The sequence below is a fragment of the Hydra vulgaris genome, chromosome 05 (genome assembly GCF_038396675.1).
Source record: "Hydra vulgaris chromosome 05, alternate assembly HydraT2T_AEP".
Taxonomy (NCBI): domain Eukaryota; kingdom Metazoa; phylum Cnidaria; class Hydrozoa; order Anthoathecata; family Hydridae; genus Hydra; species Hydra vulgaris.
Window position 1 is genome coordinate 28947626 of NC_088924.1, and position 24421 is coordinate 28972046.

Consider the following 24421-nt stretch of genomic DNA (forward strand, 5'->3'; position numbering starts at 1 on the left):
TTGATTAAAAAACTGTAACATTAAAAGCTTAAAAAAGCCTTAAGCATAAAAAATTAACGTAGACACTATAAGAAAATTGAAGTTAGACACTTGCATATACTGTAAATGTTAAAAAATAGTTAAACTATTAGTCACTAACATCCTGCATATAGACTTTTAGTGAATTACACTAGCTATATTTTATATTGTTAATATTAAATAAATATTTAAAACTGAGAATTTATTTTTTATAGCTCAAGGTTAAAAGTTTATTCCTATTTTACAAATAAGTGCACATAATCTCGTTCTAATAAAAAGGTAAAAATAATATAAATAAAATATTAGTTTAATCAGTAAATTCAAAGTCAGCATAGTAATAAAATGGCAAATCATCAAATTTTCAGATGATCCGATAATGTAATTGTGTTCGTTTAAATTTCTTATTTCACTTATGTTTATTGGTTTCAGTTCCTTATTTCTATCATCAAAATTATCATCCTCATCCAACTCATTATATTCTTCATCCGCATGTATATTATCATTAGCATCATTTGTATTTTCCTTTTCAGTTACTTGAAAAAGAAGATCAACTGCAGTGTGTTATAAGCGAATAATTTTATTATCTCTATTCCGAGCTTCAATTGCTTCTTCAGAGTACATTCCAATTAGTGGCATAAATTTAGATATTGTCAGACTACTATGAATGAGTAGTTTGTGTACTGAGGCTAGCATGTAAAACCATGAGTACTCTCGAAAAAATATATTTGCTGTTTCCAAATAATATGTTTCATATTTGGCTATGTCAATTTTTTTATTCAAATTAATGACTGATAGTATAATGTATAGCCTGTAGATTAAATCTTTCTTGACTCCCGTTATTCGCAAAAACTCTGCATGCTGACGAAAAGCACAGCGAGCAGTATTGTCACCATTTGTCGTCCCAGATTTGCCGTAAAGAGGCATGTCATCAATAAGGCCAAATTTTGCAAACTCACGCTAAACAAGCTTTTTTTTACAGCTGCTAGTTTTATATTTTCAGGTCCACGTATTTGCCACTCTTTAATATCAAGTCTATAACTTATATGTAGAATACAATCGAAACATCGAATCCATGCGAATCCGTTGAACGGATCAGAGCTTTATCTAAGTTGTTCATTGATCTTGGATCACATTTGCAAGTATTATAAATTTGAGTTGATTTGTTGTCACAAATTGCATTAACTGCTTTTTCATCAATTATTGTAAGCTTAAGATCAAAGCTTACTTCAATTACAAGCTTCTTTTCAGCTTCTGGTTCCATTTTTTCTACATTAATAATCAGTGTACTCTCCTCAAGCAAACTGATTTGCTTGTCAAAGTATTTTTTTTTTCTTAAAACTAAAGGGTTTTCAGCAATATATTGAATTCTTAGTGGGCGGCAGAATTGCGTTGAAGAAGGCATTTGATTTTCCCAAATTGTCATAACACCATACGATAACTTAAGTGGCACTAGGCAAGTAGAAAACAAAATTTGATCAGACATTAAATCATTACATTCATTATTGTTATTTTTTTGGACGGAAAATCTTTGTTTATACTGCTTTTGTTTACTGGCTTAACGGCTTCGCACCGTCGAAGCCCTATTTGCAATACAAAGTCATATCTATACAGGTTTCAAGGGAATCAAGTTGAGATATTTTAATTTTAACATCAGTTAGTTGCAGCATTCGATAAACTGTATGGTGTAACAATTCTTTCAGTGGAACTTTGCCTCTCATTCCATTTTCAGCTATATAAATCCCATCAGGATAACACTTTTTTTTTCGTCGCCAATGTTGTTTTCTGTAGGATATATATTTGCGTTACACTTAATTGAGTTATTTCGCATAACTTGATATTGCGTCTTTGATAAATTCATTGCTGTCATTAATGCTAATCCCTCTAGTGGCGTATTTGGTACAATTTGCTTGTTTTTGTCCTGAAAAAAATATTTTATTTCATTTGCCGAATCTGTATTTGATAAACATTTTTTTAATACGTGCAGCTAACTATATCGCTTTTTCTTTTTTAACCCCATTTCTGTTGCTTGTAAGATTTTATCATGGACGCGATTTACTAACAAAATGGAAGCGTGCCGACGTTTACTGCGGTAGGACATATCTTCGTATTTCTGACATGGTCTCCCAAATGACTCTTCATTTAAACAAGAAACATTTAAAACGAGAGTTTGTGATGATTGTTCGCTAGGTTGCTGAATAATTAAAATCAAAATTTTATTATTAAGCCAAAATGACTAGCCACTTAAATATTTGCTCTTATTTCGAAACTTTTTTTTGCTATGTTTTGATCGGCATTTGCATACAAGTTTGAGAAGAGCTTTTTCAAAATGAGTAAAATCATCATTTAAATTAATGGATACGTTTAATTCGTTTTTGAGCATACTATTATACTAATCTACGATTTGTCTTGACGTAAGTTGTGATGAAATTGTGTCTTTAATTTTTTCAAATACTTCAAGTCGAGTTATGTAATGAAACATTTTTATAAGATAACTTGATTATTTATATGGTAAGAGTTTTAATAATGCTACTTCAAGAGAAAATTGAAATATCTATAATTTAGTGTAAATTTAAGCAAATAATTTTATTACTTTCAGAACATAATTGCAATCAAATTGCTGCAATTATCAAGTAATTAGTCTTTGTATAATCATATAATATCATATAAACTTCAAATTTCCAGACAAATAAATTTTTTCACGTCACAATGCATTGTCAAGTAAGAGTTAAATTAGTCTAAAACCGTGAATTTCCAAAATCGATTTTAAGTTTAAATTATAGCTAGTCGCAGCTGATTTTATTAATAGTGTTAAATAACCTTTACACTTCGTAAATATCATTAATTCCAATTTCAAGAGAGCGGTATTTGGTTGGAATCGAATACTTAAATATTTGATTTTTATGTATTCATAGCGAAATGATTTTCTTTTTTTTTTCCTTTTTTAAAAACATTAAAATAATAACAAAAAAGTTTATTTTAAACAATAACGGTTCGATGTGTTAAATAATTTTTTTTGTTTTAAAAAAAAAACTATATTCCTTAAACAAATATCTTAACTTTAAACTGGTCTTTTTATAAAAGCAAAAAAAGTCGTCGATTTTGAACTAAAAAATATATCATAAAGAATGGGTTGTGTGAACTAAAAAATATATCAAAAAGCTGGGTTTTTTTTTGAACAATAACTGCCGTTTAGTAAATGCAATAATCAGAAAATCAAACAATCTTCGAGTGGCATCAGAAAAAGGAAGATGAGGAAATTTAGAAAAACACCTTTAAAATATTAACAATTCTAAGACATATTATGAATAAATTAAATAAAAATATATAACTAAAACATATACTTTTTATAAGCACTAAGTTAATATATTTATTTAAAATAAAAATAGTCCAAAGCTTTTTTAATTGAAAAAAATTATGTAGATTTTGAGGATAAATATTTTTCAAAAAAAAAATTTGCGAAAATTTAACAATTTTAAAGCCATTATTAATGGTTCTAGCAGGCTTGCCTTCATCTCTAGTAATTAAACGGATAGATTTTTGAGTAGAGTAAAGCACCTACGTTTCAATAATAAAATAAAATAAAAGTTTAGAGGATTTGACTTTTTTGGGACTTTTGGCCACGAAAAAAAAACTCTGGCCCACTGTGAAATGGTTTAAAAGTTATCTATCTAACTGAAAACAATATGTACCATTTAAAAATGAGTATTACAATTTGTACCATTTAACAATAATAAAAACAATTTGTACCATTTGTAAACAATTTGTACCATTTACCAATGATTATTACACTTAACATAACCTGTGGAGTTCCCATGGTTCAATTCTTGGACCTCTCCTTTTTTTAATTTATATAAATGACTTGAATAAAGCTTCAAAACTAACGAGCATTATGTATGCAGATGATAAAAACTTATTCCTTCCTAACTATAATATCGTTGAACTTTTTAAAACAGTGAACGAAGAACTCAGACATCCCAGCGGGCATTTGTTTTTAAAAGTTACGTTCTAAATGTATTTTAAATGTCTTTTAAATGTCTTCAAAACATTCTTACGTAAAGAATGTTTAAAAGACGTTTAGAACGTAACTTTGAAAAACAAATGCCCATAGGGATATATCTAATTGGTTTAAGTGTAATAAGTTAACCTTGAATACTAATAAAACAAAATAGATTTTATTTCATTCGATAACAAAAAAGCGATTTCTCCCATCAAAATTATATCAATATAAATATCAATCAAAAGGAAATAAAAAAAGATTTTGTTACAAAATTTTTAGGCGTTTATCTTGATGAAAACATTACTTGGAATCACCATATTGATTATATAAGCACAAAAACTTCTAAAAACATGGGAATTCTATATAAATCACGAATCTATCTCAAGAAGAAAGTTTTAATCCAACTTTATTATTCATTTATAAAATAGTTATTTAAATTATGCCAATATTGTTTGGGGAAGTACAGAAAAAAGTAAGTTGCAACATCTTTATCTCCGTCAGTCAATTTTGCAAATCGCTTCTCTCATTCGAAGCATTATTTTATTGAAATGAAAGTTCTGAATATATACGAGTTAAATGTATTTAATATTATATGTTTTGTATATATGTGGATAAATAACATATCCTTAGCCATCTTCAAAAATCTTTTGTCCTTTAAACCAATCAGTAAATATATTTTGAGAAACATTAACTTTTTAAATGAACCTTTTTGTCAAACTAACTTGAATCAACTTTGTATTAATTATCGAGCACCACATATTTGGAATAAAATTGTTTTGATGAATTTTAATTTTGAAGTAACTATGAAAAACCTTATTCTTTCATTAGATAATATATTGAGTTATTATTAGTAGTAAAAGTTAAAAATTTTATTTGGTCTACTTTTTTATTGTTTATATACATGTTTACGTTTATAAAAGTTTATTCCTAATTTTATTTATTGTTCTTATACTTTTTATTTTTTAATTTATATGTTGGTTTACTCTAGTATAAAATTCTGATGAGAAGATCCTCTTTCTTCAGACACAGATTATTTGCAATTTTGTAAAAGTTTATTAGTTTTTTAATCTTATCTTTGTTAAATGTTTATTAAAGGTTCTGACGACAAGATCCTTGCAATCTTTTTTCAGATACCTTGTTTATGTTTGTTGCATTTTATATTATTGTAAGTTTGTATAATTATTTTTATTATTGGTTATATAAAGCTGTACAACGACTAACAAATGAAAACCAAAAAATAAATAAATAAATAAATTTAGTAAACTAAAAATTTGGATCGTGTTACTGTTATTAGATTACTTTGATTGAAGAAGATTTCATATTAATCAAATTAAATAATATAAAAGTATTAATCAAGTCAAGGTACGTGTCCTTTAAAATAAAACATATAAACAAATAAACAAAAAATATATAAACTGAGTTCTACCACGTCCGAAAATTTGGACATCTACAACTTATTTTTTTATTAAAGATACGCGTAGACTAAAACCCGCAGCAAATTAGTTATTTTGACGAAAAATTTCATAAAAAATTAGTTATTTTGATGAAAAATGAACTTAAATAAAGTCTTTATAAATAATCAACCATGTTTTATTTCCTCAAGTTTCAAAAGTGGAATAAATTTATCTTTAACTAATGGTTGGGAAGTATATAACGGAAATGGTACTTTTAAATTTCATTATTTACAAATTCAATACAAATATATTAAGTTTACATAAAAGATATATTTATTAAATATATGAAAACAATTTAATAAAAAATTTTAGAGTTGCCTCTGTTTCACATAAAGGTTTCCTATACTTATTATATACTATACCTATATACTTATTTTATTTTACTACAAATTTGTACCAGAAGTGCCTATCAGTCAAACATGGGTGTTTGATTGATAGGCATTAATCACAAGGCAATCAAACATGAATGCAAAACCTAACCTCTTAATTTAAGTGGTTTAAATTTTATGTTGTTTTGAAATTTGGTACTTGAACATTATTGCAGGTGTTGAAAACTCAAAAATGCAGACACCATAACTTAAAATGAACATTCGATAGTCATTTTTTGATTTTAAAAATGGTAATGACAAATTTTTTGTATATATATATATATATATATATATATATATATATATATATATATATATATATATATATATATATATGTATATATATATATATTTATATATATATATATTTATATATATATATATATATATATATATATATATATATATATATATATATACTCAACAACGTCATGCTCAAACTATTTTAAAAAGACTGTGCAGTACTATAAATCTAGAGGTGGCCATGTATTTGCGTGCTTCATAGACTTTAATAAAGCATTTGACAGTGTTAATTACTGGCTATTGTTCAAAAAATTATTAGATACTGGTCTGCCCAAAAAACTTGTTTTGGTATAGTAATCAACAAATGTCTGTTCGATGGCAGAAAATAAAATCAAACAGTTTTGGAATTGGGAATGGGGTTCGTCAAGGTAGTATATTGTCACCACTTCTATTTAACTTTTACATACAAGATTTGATATCATCAATATTAAACCTTCATACTGGATGTAATATAGGTGGTATATTCATGAATGTGTTGGCCTACGCTGATGATATGGTTCTAAATGCACCTTCTAGGTTTTCTCTTCAAAAACTAATTAGCTTTACAAATAAGGAATCTTCTTTAATTAACATGCCCTTTAATACCAAGAAAACTGTATGTATGGCGTTTAATCTAACTCAAAAATCATAAGTTATATCAAACTCCTTCCCAGGGTGTGAAATTGCTTTTGTTGAATCTTTTAAATACCTTGGTCATGTGTTTAAATGAGAAATCAAAATGCATATAGTTGAAAATGCTTGAAATTGAAAAAGAAGACAAATAAAAGAGCATCAAATTAAATGTAAGGTAATGGATTAAATAAGGAAATGAATTAAGCGAATATTGTGTAAATAATAGAACCGAAATTAATATATTTTTAACAATAATTTTTTTATGTAATAAAATTTTAAGGTTGGAAAACTATCACTGTATAAGTGCTGCTTGGTTAGATCTTCATTCTCTTTTTCTAAGATTTCTTTTATCAAAAAATATTATTGTTAATACAACAACTTTTTTTACTTTTATTTTTGACTCTGTTTATTAAATTCTATTTACAACTTTTATACAGAAACAAAAATTCTTGAGGGCGTAATTATATACAAAAATAGCTTATGACTTGACTAATAAATTACATCAATTAACTTCAATAATATTATGACAAAAATTTTATAAACGTAACAATAAAGTTTCATAACAATCAGCTATTATCACAATTATCTTTTAAAATTTGAGAATGCTGCTTTCTATTAAAAACTTTTTTTTTAAAGTTTTTTACAGATTCATGTAGTCAACAAGTTAGTCAGATTTGGATTGAATATCCTTTGAAACTTTGATGTTGTCTGGAGCAGTAAGATCATATTAAGAGTGTTTGTAGGCCATTCTATGGTTTTTTTTGAATTACCTACTTAGAACTTATTAGTTATTCTATTAGTTTGCTATCTTATTGCACAAGAGCTTAATAAAAATATTCAGTATAATGGATGTTTAAATTCTTTGTACTTAAAACACAATTTTTTTTTTTAATAAAATATATTTTGAAATTTTTTGATAATTTTAATTTTTTTGATTACATTTTTGATAATTTTTATAATCTTTAACAGTATTTTCTTTCATATTTTAAATTGCTTACTTTTTTTTTTTTTTTAAAGTCTCTGAACATCAACTTTCACTTATGGCAAATAGAATTGATATGTGTCCTCCAACTTTCTTACAGTCAATTAAAGATGCATTTTGTAATAATAGTTTATCTGAATTGTTTTCATTTGATCTTAACAAAATGGAAAATTCATGCGAGGTTAACTTTTTATATAAAAAATTAAATTTATAATGAAAAATTTTTTTATAACAAAAGTTAAAATTGATGATGAGGCTTGTGGAGTGGAAAGTTTTTTTACTAATTTTAGTTTTTATTTTACCCAGTGACACGGTGACTGAAAAAGACGTCTTTTGAACGTTCCAAAAATGTCCAAAACATTCAAAAGGCATCCAAAACATTCGAAAGTTGTTGAGAAGACATCTTTCTCACATCTTAGGTGTTGAAAAGATATTTTTTTTACGGTCCGTGCCCACTGGGTAGTATAATTTTTAAGATACAAATAACCTTTGATAATTAAGTTGTGCATCAAATATTTAACAGCATAATATCAGTATAAAAATATATATTTTAAAGCAATATATGTAATACTGTAAGAATGTTTCCATATATAATTTTTTTCTTAATAAAACTTATTTAAAAAATGCTATTAAAGGATAGTATTTTGTTGAGTAAAAAATCATTAAATATTCAGTTTTATTACGTTTTGACAAGACTGTCATTGTTAAAATTTTTTTCTTAAATAATAGAAATTCAATTATTAATTTGTTCAAATTAATTAGTTGAGCAATGAATGAATAAAATTTGTCTACAGTAAAAAAAAAAAAATTCAATTATTAATTTGTTCAAACAAATTAGTTGAGCAATGAATGAATAAAATTTGTCTACAGTAAAAAAAAAAAAACATTTTATTCATTTAAAAAAACATGAGAGCCAAGAGCAACTTGATTGTTGTGGCTCTGACTCCGCCAAAAAACAGTGGCTCCATGGCTCCTGCTTGGCTCCACAAGCCTGTTGATAATGATGATGATGATGATAATATGATGATGATGATATGATAATGATGATGGCGATGATGATGATGATGATGATGATGATGATGATGACGACGACGACGACGATGATGATGATGATGATGATGATGATGATGATGATGATGATGATGATGATGATGATGATGATGATGATGATGATGATGATGATGATGATGATGATGATGATGATGATGATGATGATGATGATGATGATGATGATGATGATGATGATAATGGTGTTAATGGTTGTAGTCTTATAAACTTGTTTAAATAATATTTTAAACTTATTTAAAATGTTATTCTAGTATAATTTTTTCAAGTTGTTTATTTAGATAAAATTATTGAAATTGAGTTATATATTTATTCAAATAACAGTATTGAAATTGAGTTATATATTTATTCAAATAATATTATTCAAATTGAGTAATATATTTATTTAAATAAAGTTAATGAAATTTTGATATTGAATTATATATTATATATGCCTTTTGCAAATAAATACACCAATATTAATGTGTCATTCTTTTGATATTAAATGTCTACATTGAAGTTTTTTCTATTTTTGCTACTTTAGTACTTTCTATTCTTTCTTTAGTACTTTTTGCTATTTAGTACTTTCTAGTAATAAATCATTTTTTTATAAAATTATGATGTTAATTTTTCTTTTAATAATAATTATCAAGTCAATTAAATAATCGATAATTAAACACCGGCTTGAATAACAACATTGACTTAAACACATTTGATGCAGTAATCTATCTGGTTGATGAAAAAAGATCATATAAATAATTATAAAAAGTTATATTAAGATATTGTGAAATTTAAAAAAATAAATGAATAGTTGATGTAGTAATCTATGTGGTTAATTAAAACTATTTGTTAAAAGTAATACCAATGTATTTTAAATTAATAAATATATAGCTAAAATTTAGAAAATTAAACAAAATGAATAAAATTTTAGTTTTAGTGAAAAAATCCAGCAAATTGTTCACCAAATATATGTACTATAAAATGCAGTTCTGTTAAAGAAAAAATTTAACATCTTATTTAGTTGTTATTACAATTTTGTTATGAATCAGACTAAAAATTTTTCTTTAATATATTTAAAAAAAAATCTTTTTATGTTATTAATGCCAAAGTTTCAACATATCTATTCAATTAAAAAAACCAAAATTAATATTCTTACAATATCAAGTTTTTTATTTTTTAAATATAATCATAATAATGATATTCTATTTTAAAATTATAGCTTATATGGAAAAAGATTCTATCAGATGAAACAAAGGTTTGTTTATGCTCTGTGTTATGTTAAAGTATGTTTTTTAAAAAGTTTAAATAAATATTTTACAGCAACATAATATCTTTGCAAAGAATGATTTATTTACAAATACAAAATTTTAAATACTTTATATATCTATTAGTATTGATATATAAAATATTTAAAATTTTGTATAAATAAAAAATAATTTTACTTGCATTAGGGGTTGTCCATAAATTATGTCACGCTTTTTTTGTTACGAGGGGGAGGGGGTCTCCAATTTTGTGATGCAACATTTTATTTTTAAAGCTTTAAGTCTAGAGGAGATTTTCTTTTAATCCGACTAAACCACAACATTTAGTTAATTTATCTATATGTTGATTGTAAACTCAACTGTGCCTAAATCTTACTTAATCAATGTGTACACTCTGTTAACAGAGTAGTTACAGCCTGTTTATGGACTGTTAAAGCTGTAGGCGCAATGCCTTGTGCCTACAGCTGTATGGTCCAAGCGCAGAACTTTATTCAGTTGGTACACAAAAGTGAGCAGCAGCAACAACAAAAAAAATAACGTTTGTGCAGTAAAAAAAAAAATTTTGTCCCTGAGAGACAAACCTGGAACCCTCGATTTATTAGCCGGAAGCGGAATCCACTCGGCCACATTATCATGACTAGAAGTGAGAAAATTATATTTTTAAGATAATAGTTTTGCATGTTTATATCGGAAAAATAGCTATTTAAAATTGCCATGATGTTTAGGATAGTGATGTTAACTTATACAATTTTACACAGAACTATTGGGGTGAAAAAACATTGAAATGAACAATATTGCAATGAAATAAAATGTTACAATGCTTTAAGGAAGAGAGGGGGAGGGGTCAAACAATTTCAAAAATTGCGTGATGTAATTTATGGACAACCCCCTAGTAAATAATTTACTAATATTAGTAAAATTAATTTATAAGTACTATTATTTTATTGCTAGGATAACAAGTAACTTTTAATGCATTTAAATTTAGTTTCAACTTGCTAGTCTAACACTTCAAAAAGATAATCATTCAGCTCCCGTATTATCTTTGTTAGAGGGAGTTATGGAAACTGTTCAAATGCTGTCGGTATGCATTTAAAAATAAATTATGTTAAAATTTAACTAAAAACAAAAATGTAAAGTTTAGGTACCAAGTTTATTGCATGTTTGTATAAGTTTGTAAAAGCTTTATTTCATATCTTTTTTTTTATGGGATCTCATTATACAATTATTGAACCAAATAGTTGAATAGGTTCATTATTTTATGTTAAGCTGTTATTTAATGTATAACATAAAACAATGAACCAAATAAATTAATTTGAGTAATTATATATGGGATATACATACAGTATAACATGACTCTTATTGTGTATAGTGCATGAGCGCATGTCATGGATCATACCCTAAATTTTGACATGGGTCATACACTGTATTGTGCATGGTGTATGAGCCATGGTATGTGTTGAAACCTTAATAGTAATATTTATTTATAGTAAAAATTTGTTTTGTAATTTAGTGCATAGCTTATGTTGTAAGATGCAGATGACTTGACAGTTATTTTAATTTTTACAAATTTGTAAAAGACTTTTTTGCTGAAGTATCAGATAGAATGCTTATCTATTTCTCATTTCAAAAATTAAAGCTCTACTCCGCTATCATTTAAATTTGTTTCAAATTTAAATGATCTTTTAAAATGGCTGTTTAATGTTTAAAAATCCTTTAAAATTGTTTTAATTACAAACTTTTTCATATACTCAAATGAAGAGGAAGAAAAATGAAACTTTCAAAGTATCAAAAGTTATGTGCAAATATTATTTGCACACATCTTGAATTATTTTGATAAACCAGAACAATATAATCAATTATAGTCACAAGCTAATTGCAGATATTGATAAAATGTCTGCAATTAGTTCGATTTATTAACTACATTGTGCATATATATGCATTAATCTAGGCTTTTCTATCATCTTATTCAAGTAATCTTTTATAAAGTTAAGCAACTATCTATAGAATTACCATTGCAGAATAACTGCAATTTTCTTTTTCGCAAAGTTAAACTAAAAAAAAAAAGTCACTCTATTTTTAAAATATTTATGTATTTAAATAGCCCCTACTGTAAATCGATTTTTATAAGCAATTTATTTTACCCAGTAGTCACTAAATGTGTTTTTAAACATCTTAAATTAGTATTTTGGATGTTTTAAACAAATCTTTTGCTGCTACTTTAATTCAGACATTTTTAAAGAAGCATTATGTAGGACACATTTTACAAATGAAATGGCAATATCTCCAACATTTTTAACAATTTACATTAAGCAGAAGCTTTTATTCATTGAAATATTTATATTTCTTAAATATTCCAACGATTTATTTAGATTAAATTAATTATTATGAAAATTATGTTAACTGCATTTGTGAAATAATTTAACTTTTTGCTAAAAAAAAACAGATTAATTTTTTTTTATTATCTAAAAAATTTTAAATAAACATGGTTTTGAAAATTAAAGATTTAATATTAATTTTGAATGAATATAAAATGGTTTTGCAATACTTCTTAAAGAAATTTTTTTTTTATTTGCAAAGTAATTCATTACATAAAAACGATTTTACGAAAGTCTCCATCATAGATTTAAATGTAAAAAGCAACCATAAAACTTCATTTTTTACTTTAAGAAACGGAAAATGTTTTTGTTTAAGATTAACTTTTTGTTTCTTATTTCAAAATCAAATTATGTTTGTATGACTTGAGTTTTATTTATGAACACAAGTTATGTTTATACATATCTTATTGGTAACTGATAAATTATATATATAAATTGTTTACAATCTTTGTTAAAAATAGTTCATTGAATACTTAAAAAAACTAAATTGAAAAACTAAATTGTGAAAAAACAAAAAAAGTATTATGTTATGTATAAAATCATTTTAAGAAATTAAAGTGGAAAAAATATAATCTTTTTCAAATAGTATAGTTATTGTTTAAAAACATTTTAAAAGCTATTTTAACGCGGTTTAAAGTTAAATTTAATTACAATGCAGAACTTAATTGCATACCTATAAAATATGAGTAAGCAACATTGATAAAGTTCACCACTATAATTATAGTTATAAAACCTAACAAAAATAACAAATTTTTTACGCATTAGTTTAGACGGCCATACCAGTTAAACAATATGGGATTACCTCTAGGTATGGCACATACACAGATGTAATCCAGGGGTGTACCCTCATGGTCATCCAGTGGCATGGGACAACTCATTTTATCTAAGGGCTACTAAAGTTAAAAAATAAATGCCTATCAGTAGTCCAGCAGGGCGACCAGACAGTTTGTTACATATAAAAGAGTGTTAATCAATAAAACCAAATTTTAAACTATGAAAATTTTATTGTGATTATTTAAAAGAAACCTTTAAAAACCATTTAAAGTAGTTTACATTTTGTTTAATAATGAGTACACTGTGATGCATTATATAATTTTACTAAACGTATTAAATAGAAACCAACATGCGGTTTAATAACTCAAACTACATCTGTAATGTTTTTTTAAATGTTGTTGTTGCATTTTGAAGCACATTTCTTTTCAATTTAAGATGAGTTTTAAAATTATATTTTTTTCTATTCAAAATGGTAATGTATTATTTTTTAAACATTATAGTTGCATTTCCAATCACGTGAATGGGCAGTTGAATCATTAATAACACTGAATCTCTTTTGCTTTTTATTAGTAAAACAAATTTTTGTTTTAAATTTGTCAAACAAAATTAACATAATAAAAAACATTATCAGGATGCACAAAAAAAAGAACTTTATTAGAATGCACCTAATGATGCACATGAAAATTCTTTTTTTTTTTATAAAAAAAAAAGTCTTAGTATAATAAATAAAGCACTGGCCTTACCACATTGACAGTCAGTAGAAAAGCAATTTTTTCAATTATACAATAAAAAGCGATAAAAAATCGCATTAAATTGCACTCAACTTTCCAATAAATATTAATTCACATTAGTTAGCTCTATAAAATTATTTGCTCTATAAAATTAGTTGCTCTATAAAAATGACAGTATTATGATTACCTATTTAAATATCGTATTTGTAACTAAGCGCCCTTGATTTCTTATCTAATTATTGCAATTTATTGCATTATCGAAGTTAATCAAATTGCGGTAATGCTAGTGCTTATAATGAATTACAATAAAAATATGTTTTAAACATTCAACTAAATTAAATTTGATTGAAGAGAATAATAAAGTATTTTTCTTTTTACAAAACATTTCTTTGCTGTTATGGCTTTCAACTTTTTTGCTCCCCATAATGAAACCTTGGTTAAGTTTGACAAAAGAAACAACACAAAACAGATATCAACTATGACAGAAATGGCAATCTTTAAAAGTTGTATTTAAAGTTATCTCTTTACCAATATCTCTTTGTTACTAAAGTTACTTAACAATATTATTTAACAGCTAATAACACTTCACTTTTTTTTAATAAGTAATTTACTTTTAATTAGGCGGTTTCTTATTAGTCGTATTTTAGTAGTCAGGTTTAAATTTTTTTTCTTCAGTATTTTCACACCACAAAAAATACCAAAAAAATATTATACCAGACTACTGATTATCATAGCAGACAACTGATTTCAGTTGCCCACAGGGCGACCATTAAAAAACTGGAGGGTACACCCCTGTAATCCCATACTAGGATTGATAAAATTTTTATCTACAGTCAGATAAAAACAAGTTATCATTTGAAATTTCCCTTCTGAATTCAAGGAGGCTTGTGCGGACATGTTTCTCAAGTACAACACAGTGTTACCATCATCAGCATCTATTGAGAGACATTCAGAGGTATTCAGCTATGGGTTTAGTATTCTCAGACCAAAGAGGTCATCACTCAGCTCCCACAGTTTTGAACAGCTTGTTTTTATAAAAGGAAACATGAAGCTTTTAAAAAAAAAATTCTTGAAGAAGAATATATGAATAATTTTTATTATTTTTTATTTAACTTTAAAATTGAATAATAACAAACAGTTGTTTAATAATTTAAACATTGACTTCACTAGTAACGGTTATGCAAAGTAAGTTATCCCTTATAAGTACTATGTAAGATTTTAGGAAGTGTATAGCCCTTCAAGTGTTAACAAAGAAGTGTATAACAAATCATCACTTTTATCATCTCATATGGATATGACAAACTCAACATAGGAGGAAGGAAACATAAATTTTGATTTTTTGCGCTACTAAATTTTAAAATTTAAAAAAGAAGCAGAAGAGTGTTTTCTGGTTCCCAAAGAAGCAGAACGTAGCTTTCAAATATTTGGAAGAAATGTCCAGCTCTGATAAATACATACCTTGTGAACAGGGTATTAATTCTTATAAACAATTACATAACTTATGAACATGGTAATCATATATAAATAATAACATACCCTGCAAACAAATTTTTATAAAAGTGATCTCTATGATTATCTTTATAAAAGATAAATCCTTTATTTAGTTTATATATTTCGAAATATAACTTTTTTTTACATGTAAACAATGTTTTATTAGAAAGAGTAATAATACAATAAGAGAATAACAAAAAAATTAATCAATATTTTTTTATTATATGATAGTTAAATACTAGTTCTAATATTTTTTTAAAGGCATTTTCTTTAAGCATTCATAATTTCATTTTGTTATACAATATTTTTTTAAGCATAATTCTTTTATGAAGGAATTTGTTTTTTAGAGGAATGTAACAAAACTTGAAAAGGACAATATGTTGTTGGAAAAAGTTTTTCTTTTTTAGAGAAATGTGACAAACTTGAAAAGGATAACATGTTATTGGAAAAAGTTTTTTTTTAGAAAAATGTAACAAAACTTGAAAAGGACAACATTTTGTTGGAAAAAGAAACCAATACTTTAACTAAGGTAAGAGTTAAATATTTTAAATGAAAAAATCTTTTACTTGAAAAAATAAAGAGTAAAAATGAAAATAAAGAGTTAAAATTCGATTTAAGATATTTTGGTTTGCGTATATATAAAGTTTGAAATAATAAACTTTGATTGCAATAACAACCTTACAATATACTTCTCAGATCAAGTTATTTTATAAATAATACTAGTTGTCAGAACTTGTGATATAGGTCATGGTAGGCGTTCTACACCTACCATCTTTATATGTTCTATACCTACCATCTTTATATACTTTTATTTTAATAGCTTTTAGTAAACGGTCTCAATAATAACATTGTTTAATGTTGACTTTTACTAAACATTGTTTAATGTTGGCTTTTAGTAAACATTGTTTAATGTTGGCTTTTAGTAAACATTGTTTAATGTTGGCTTTTAGTAAACATTGTTTAATGTTGGCTTTTAGTAAACATTGTTTAATGTTGGCTTTTAGTAAACATTGTTTAATGTTGGCTTTTAGTAAACATTGTTTAATGTTGGCTTTTAGTAAACATTGTTTAATGTTGACTTTTAGTAAATGTTGTTTAATGTTGGCTTTTAGTAAACAATTAACATTGAAGACATCATAACTTCTGTTAGAAAAGTACTATTTAAAATCAGTTATAACAACAGCCTATCTATGGGAAGGTGAATCAAGCACAGCCTTATATAAAAGAAAAACCAAATAATAGTTGTTAAAAATATTTATTTCCAATTGTTTACATATTTATAACATTTTGTGTTTCATAATAATAAAAGTTCATTAACATAAAAATTTCAAATTGAAAACATCTAATTAAAAAATAGATAAAGACTAACTTTATTGAAATCAAATTTTTTAATGGTTTTGTTAAAAAGCCAATTATACATTTACTAAAACTATTAGCACAAAAAATAAAAAAATAAAAATATCAACAGTATAGACTGTTAAATTGAGAATTAATTGAATATTTTAAAGAATGTGTCTGGTTGACTTTAAAATAAATAGTTTGATGTTTTCATGTACAATTGAGTTTTAAATATTGTGAGGGATCCTACCCTCTTGAGCCCAGCAAGAAGAGAACTCTTAGTTCATTAGATAAGCATTACAGTAACTTTCCTCTGACGGAAAAAATTTAAAGATTTTTTTTTTTTTTTTTTTTTTTTGTTATTTCACCTCCCCAAGGCCCAGAAGGCCACTACAGATGAGGAGGCTACTTAATTGTGGTTATAACCCTCTCTCAACTCTATAACTCCGAAACACGAACCTTGATGAACAAGACCGCTGCGTGGAGAAACAAGTTGAGCGCGGTACTACCAGGGACGTGGTGGGGATCGAACTCGGAACCTCTCGCTTATGAAGCGAGCGCTTTACCACTACACCACTACCGCATATGATGTCACATTTTAAAAGTATTTTGTACAAAGATGTGTTTATATATATATATTCACATATATATATACTTATCTCCCTGAGATATAAAATATCACATATACATATAAACACATATACTTATCTCCATATACTTATCTACCACAAATACATCTCCCTGTATTGTATACATACATAGTATACACACATATAGGTTCATATATACATACACACAAATATTCATTTATATACACATAGATATACATACATGCACATACATAAACACAAACATAATACATATACACATACATACACGCACAAATATATATATATATATATACACACACGCACACACACACGCACACACAAATATATACACTGTATCAAAAAAGCTTTCATTCACCTATCTTGCACATTTTAAAAATGCAATAACTTTTTATTCAGCAAAGATGTAAGCATGATATAAACTAAATTATATCATTTAAACATTTAAAAAATATTGTACCAAAAGATTTTTTAATGTAACAAGTAACAAATAAAATACAGTATTTTGGAATAAAAGATTTTTAATAAAAAAATAAAGACATTTTTGTCCGAAAAAAGTTTTCATTCACTTTACAAAGATCAAATAAAATTGTTATGCGGACTCAATTTGTTTGTGTTTTTCATAGTACAAACTAATTTGTACTATGAAAAATACAAACTTTTTTGTGTAATTTCTGAAGTGATTGAGCCCCACTCTTTTGTAATTACTAATTATAGTTTTTGCCGATTCCTCACATTGTGGGTTCAAATTCTTTTACCCAATTCATCCCACAGATGTTCGATAGGATTTAAATCTGGAGATTGTGGGAGTGTATGAAGTTGCTATTTTGAATATAAGCCATTCCTTGATATGTTTGGCTGTATGTTTTGGATTGTTATCTTGCTGAAAAATAAATGATCTAGTAAGTCTTAATTTGTGGGCATTTTCTTCCAAATTATTTTTCAGAATCTTTAAATACACATTTTGATCCATATTTCAATTAATGAAAACCAAGTTTCCTACACCCGAAGCACTCATACACCACCCCCACACTAAAACACTTCCTCCACCATACTTCACTGTTAGACACAGGTTTTGTTTTTTATATGCTTTATTTGGTTTTCTCTAAGTTTTAACTCTTCCATCTGATGAAAACACATTAAAATTTGACTCATCGCTGAAAAGGACCGATTCCCAGAGTGTTTGTGGTTCATTAATATGAAGCATTGCAAAGTGCAGTTGTTTTGCTTTGTTGACTTTGATGATGTAGGGCTTTTTTAATGGTACTCTACCGTTGTAACCATAAAATACAGGCTTTCTTAAGGTTATTCTAACAGTTTCAGGATCCACTTTTAAATTGTAATCATTTTGCAGCATTCCAGCAAGTTTTGGAGCATTTAATTTAGGATTCTGGATAAATTTTCTCAAAATAGCTCGTCGATGCAATACTTGATTTTTATTTGGACATCTTGTATGTGGCTTATCAGTATTTTGTTTAGTGGTTTGGTATTTCTTGATAATGGACTGCACAGTTGCACGTGATTTCTTTACTGTTTTGATATTTTGCTGTCCTTCATAGTCTAACAATAAGCAATCTAATTCTCTCTGCAACTCTCATTTTTAATAATCCAACAAAAACAAAAAAAAATATCTAAAAAGTTCATATAAAGAAAAAATAATACAAAAGTCTTATTAAACCTAATTTGTATTTAAAATTTGTTACTTTAATACTGATTTAATAACAAATTGAGGTTGGAGTGCTGGGCAGATAAAAACTATTTTGGCCTAAAAACAGACATTGTTTATTTTTAAATGTATTTGATTTGTTGTACTCAATTTTCTGTTCGTTCTTTTGGAAAATTTTTTTTTACAATACTTCTTAAATGGTTAACTGATATAATTTAGTTATATATAAATTTAGTTGACATACATATAAACTCACACTTATTCACATGCACTTATCACAAACACTTATACACAGATACACAAATCTTTGGGTTTATTAACTGTATTTGATTAAGGAGTGGAATAGGTTACTCTTAAAAACATAGATTAAATGGAGATATTTTAACAAAATTGAGTGGAGAGATTTTATAAACTTTTAATTTTTTTAATTCCATATTTTTATTTAAGAAAATTTATGTATGTCAATAAAACAAAAGTATTTATTAGAAAGTAATAATAAAAAAAACTACGAAACAAAGATTAACCAAAATATAGAGCTTAATTGTGGATATCTTTTGTATCCAGTTCTCCAAGTACTCCACATTGGTCTTATTATTATATAATTTTAAGATAGTTACCTCTAAACCTTACTGGTTCCAGACAAAAGTTTTTAACTTTGTTTCAATTGCAGGAGTAATCTTTTGAGTTTTATATGACTTTACCAAACTGTGTGAGACAAACAGAACACTTTTTATATAAAGTCCACAATTGTTTACACAATTTATCAGTTTTACAGATTTTCAACATTTCTTGTTGAAAATTAATAAACACTTTTAAGATTTAAAAAACTTAATTTTTAAGCAACACTTTTTTTAGTTTATCCAACTGAGTTGGATAAACTAAAAAATTTTTTGAGGAGTTGGACCAACTCCTCAGAAGTTCTAATAACCATAATTGGTGTTTACTGATGTATATCTAACTATTAGAAAAGAAAAATCAGACCTGGGGAACAACTTACCCTGGCAGTCACTCTGGTCCACAGTGTCATTATTACATTTTTGCGAGAGTCTTTAAAGTAAAAAAGTTTTTTTATGTTTTGACATAATTGTTTTTAAATAAACTCAATAAGTTCGATAATTAGTACAAGAGTTTCATTAAAACCATATATATTATAAACCATATATATTGAAAAAATTGTAAAAAAAACAATAGCAAAGAAATATAAAGCTTTAACAGTTTTTAGTTTATATATTTTCAATTAAAAACTTTTTTAAAATAAACTCAAAAGTTTGTTCAGAAGCAGAGGCATAGTGCTTTGGAAAGTATTCTACATTACTTATGTTAGACCACACCTAGTATTCGCTGTCCTAGATTGGTCACACTACATTTTATGTAGCCACAACCTTCATCTGGAAAAATAGAATTTGTCAAAATAAGCTAAATGATTCCATTGTTTGCCAAACCAAGCCATAAATAATTAAAATGCTTTACCATACAAAATCAAAAGTACATCATCAACAAATGTTTTCAAGAACTTAACAGAAAAGTATTATTTAAACAACTCAAAAACAACTCAAGTTGTCTGGATACACCAAGTATCCTCAGCATAGAAGTGCCTGTTGCAGCACCTCTACATTAATTTCAGAACTAAAATTTTTTAATTTTTGAAAGCATTTTTGACATTTTGTAATTCACAAAATTAATTATTGAGGATAGAAAATTTTAAACCCCATTTACTGAACATAAAGTCAGTAGAGAGCTCGCTTTATAAGTGAGAGATTCCGAGTTCGATCCCCACCACGTTCCTGGTAGTACTGCGCTCAACTTGTTTCTCCACGCAGCGGCCTTGTTCGTCAAGGTTCGTGTTTTGGAGTTATAGAGTTGAGAGAGGGTTATAACCACAATTAAGTAGCCTCCTCGTCTGTAGTGGCCATCTCGGCCTTGGGGAGGTGAATTAACAAAAATCAAAATATAATTAACTAAATTAGATAACTATGTTATTTTAAAATCTTTTTGTATAATTTCAACTCTTTCAACTTTATAACTCGAAGGAGAAATAATGACATTGCTTCTAAATATAGAGTGACATGGTAACAAGAATCGTGGTGTTTTTAATAAATTACAGTAATACTGCGGTAATGTTAAATTACAATGTCAAATTACAAAACTTCTAAAGGAATCAAACCTTGAAAAGTAATATCATTTTTATTATCTCTTTATGTTGTAATACTTGCAGCATTATGCAATAATTTGAAGTATTACTACATAAATAATTAAACTTTTTTTTTTTAAATTCTCTTTCTAATAAAGTAATTTTTTCAGAATAATTTGTGATTCTTTTAAAAGCATATTATATTCAAAAAGTAGTTTTAGCAGGTGTTTACTTGATATCTGGAACAACTTTAAATGGTTATAACACCATAAGTATTATATATTTTTTTAAATGTTTAAAAAGAGGACCATTTAAGACTTTATAACAAAAATGTTTATTGATTTATATTTATCTTATTTCTTCTTATAAAATCTAGTCTAGACTTTATAGATTCGAAAGATGCTATATAGGCTTTAATCAACTTTCTTAAGACAATAATCTTCTCTTAAGCTGTTCCTCTTTATGATCATCCATCTTTATAAACTAATCCTTTTAATAAAATTGTTATGCGGACTCAATTTGTTTGTGTTTTTCATAGTACAAACTAATTTTTACTATGAAAAATACAAACTTTTTTGTGTAATTTCTGAAGTGATTGAGCCCCACTCTTTTGTAATTACTAATTATAGTTTTTGCCGATTCCTCACATTGTGGGTTCAAATTCTTTTACCCAATTCATCCCACAGATGTTCGATAGGATTTAAATCTGGAGATTGTGGGAGTGTATGAAGTTGCTATTTTGAATATAAGCCATTCCTTGATATGTTTGGCTGTATGTTTTGGATTGTTATCTTGCTGAAAAATAAATGATCTAGTAAGTCTTAATTTGTGGGCATTTTCTTCCAAATTATTTTTCAGAATCTTTAAATACACATTTTGATCCATATTTCAATTAATGAAAACCAAGTTTCCTACACCCGAAGCACTCATACACCACCCCCACACTAAAACACTTCCTCCACCATACTTCACTGTTAGACACAGGTTTTGTTTTTTATATGCTTTATTTGGTTTTCTCTAAGTTTTAACTCTTCCATCTGATGAAAACACATTAAAATTTGACTCATCGCTGAAAAGGACCGATTCCCAGAGTGTTTGTGGTTCATTAATATGAAGCATTGCAAAGTGCAGTTGTTTTGCTTTGTTGACTTTGATGATGTAGGGCTTTTTTAATGGTACTCTACCGTTGTAACCATAAAATACAGGCTTTCTTAAGGTTATTCTAACAGTTTCAGGATCCACTTTTAAATTGTAATCATTTTGCAGCATTCCAGCAAGTTTTGGAGCATTTAATTTAGGATTCTGGATAAATTTTCTCAAAATAGCTCGTCGATGCAATACTTGATTTTTATTTGGACATCTTGTATGTGGCTTATCAGTATTTTGTTTAGTGGTTTGGTATTTCTTGATAATGGACTGCACAGTTGCACGTGATTTCTTTACTGTTTTGATATTTTGCTGTCCTTCATAGTCTAACAATAAGCAATCTAATTCTCTCTGCAACTCTCATTTTTAATAATCCAACAAAAACAAAAAAAAATATCTAAAAAGTTCATATAAAGAAAAAATTACAATGTCAAATTACAAAACTTCTAAAGGAATCAAACCTTGAAAAGTAATATCGTTTTTATTATCTCTTTATGTTGTAATACTTGCAGCATTATGCAATAATTTGAAGTATTACTACATAAATAATTAAACTTTTTTTTTTTAAATTCTCTTTCTAATAAAGTAATTTTTTCAGAATAATTTGTGATTCTTTTAAAAGCATATTATATTCAAAAAGTAGTTTTTGCAGGTGTTTACTTGATATCTGGAACAACTTTAAATGGTTATAACACCATAAGTATTATATATTTTTTTAAATGTTTAAAAAGAGGACCATTTAAGACTTTATAACAAAAATGTTTATTGATTTATATTTATCTTATTTCTTCTTATAAAATCTAGTCTAGACTTTATAGATTCGAAAGATGCTATATAGGCTTCAATCAACTTTCTTAAGACAATAATCTTCTCTTAAGCTGTTCCTCTTTATGATCATCCATCTTTATAAACTAATCCTTTTAATTAATCTTTTATAAAATCTTTAATTAATCTTTTCAATATTTGACTTTTTATTGGTTTTATAAAATGGAAAGGATACTCAATCATGCTGGTCAAACATTAATTTTAAGGCTTCAACTTTTTTCTGAGGCATTTTAAAAGCTTATTTACTTTTAAAATGCAAATTTTATTTGCACATTAAATTCTACTATATATAGTTGATTTTGCAATGTTGTCTTCTAAAAAATGTTCTACAGTACATATTGTACCTTTATGTTTATTTTCTAAATAAAACCTGTACACACTTTCTTAAATAAAACCTGTACATTCAATCTTGAACAGTGACTTGCTTTGCTTTAATTTTATAATATACAATAAAAAATGATCTTAAATCTTAACATATATTCAAAAACACCAATTTGATATTTAATTGAATTCGTCAATTTAATTTAACATTTTAATAGTATATAGTATAATTGAATTTTAATAAAAAGATTTGTCATACAAAAATTGAAACTTTGTACATATTTCAAGTGAACACCCATTAGTTAAGAAGTCATATTTATTTATTTTATAAAAACTTTTTTGTGTAATTGTGAAAAGATTTTGTATATCATTAAAATTAAAAATAATAAGTAAAGATTTTATTGATTTTTTCAGAGAATGGAGAGTTATGTTCAAACAAAAGATGAATTAGAACAGCAACTTTTTTCAAAGGTTTAGATTTTTTTTTATAAGCTTTTTATATTGTTAGAAATTTTGTTTTTAAATTCATAGGCAATGTATTTTATACACAGGCAATGTGTTTAAATTCACAGTATTTTATTTATTGAAAAACATTGGATTTACTTTATGTATGGTTGTATGATTTACGGGCATGTCCATAAAAAAGTCATGAAAAAATCAATAATCATGCCAATAGTGTTACCATGCCAATAGTGTTAGTTTGTATAAAAAAAGTCTTTTTCAAATCAAATCAAATGTATTCTGAAAAAGATTTTACATTTTATGGATTATTTACATATAGTACAAGTACTAATTTTAAGTAAACACCATAATAAGAAACTAAAACACCAAACTAAAAAAAAACAAAATACAAAAAAAACAAATTTAAAAAAAAACAAAAAAAAAACAACATAAAACAGTACAATACTTAAACAAAAAACTTTTGGAATAATAATTAAGTAAGGAGTTTGATAAATTTAGGACAAAATTCAAATT

The 24421-nt window shown here is 26.2% G+C and overlaps 1 protein-coding gene across 3 annotated transcripts in view; it reads left to right on the forward strand.

The window, feature by feature from the left end:
• The first annotated feature begins 5353 nt into the window (after positions 1–5353).
• The window catches only part of LOC136071943 (DNA repair protein XRCC4-like), a 51485-nt gene continuing 32417 nt past the window's right edge, over positions 5354–24421 (forward strand). The window contains exons 1-6 of one of the 3 annotated variants that reach the window (XM_065797833.1): positions 5354–5377; positions 7770–7915; positions 9998–10033; positions 11026–11121; positions 15875–15940; positions 23861–23917. In XM_065797833.1, the coding sequence (XP_065653905.1) occupies positions 7793–7915; positions 9998–10033; positions 11026–11121; positions 15875–15940; positions 23861–23917 (378 nt within the window). In that variant the 5' untranslated portion in view covers positions 5354–5377; positions 7770–7792. Of the gene's footprint in view, positions 5378–5479; positions 5678–7769; positions 7916–9997; positions 10034–11025; positions 11122–15874; positions 15941–23860; positions 23918–24421 lie in introns of those variants that run through there. The other 2 variants (XM_065797831.1, XM_065797832.1) reach the window with 2 other exon arrangements.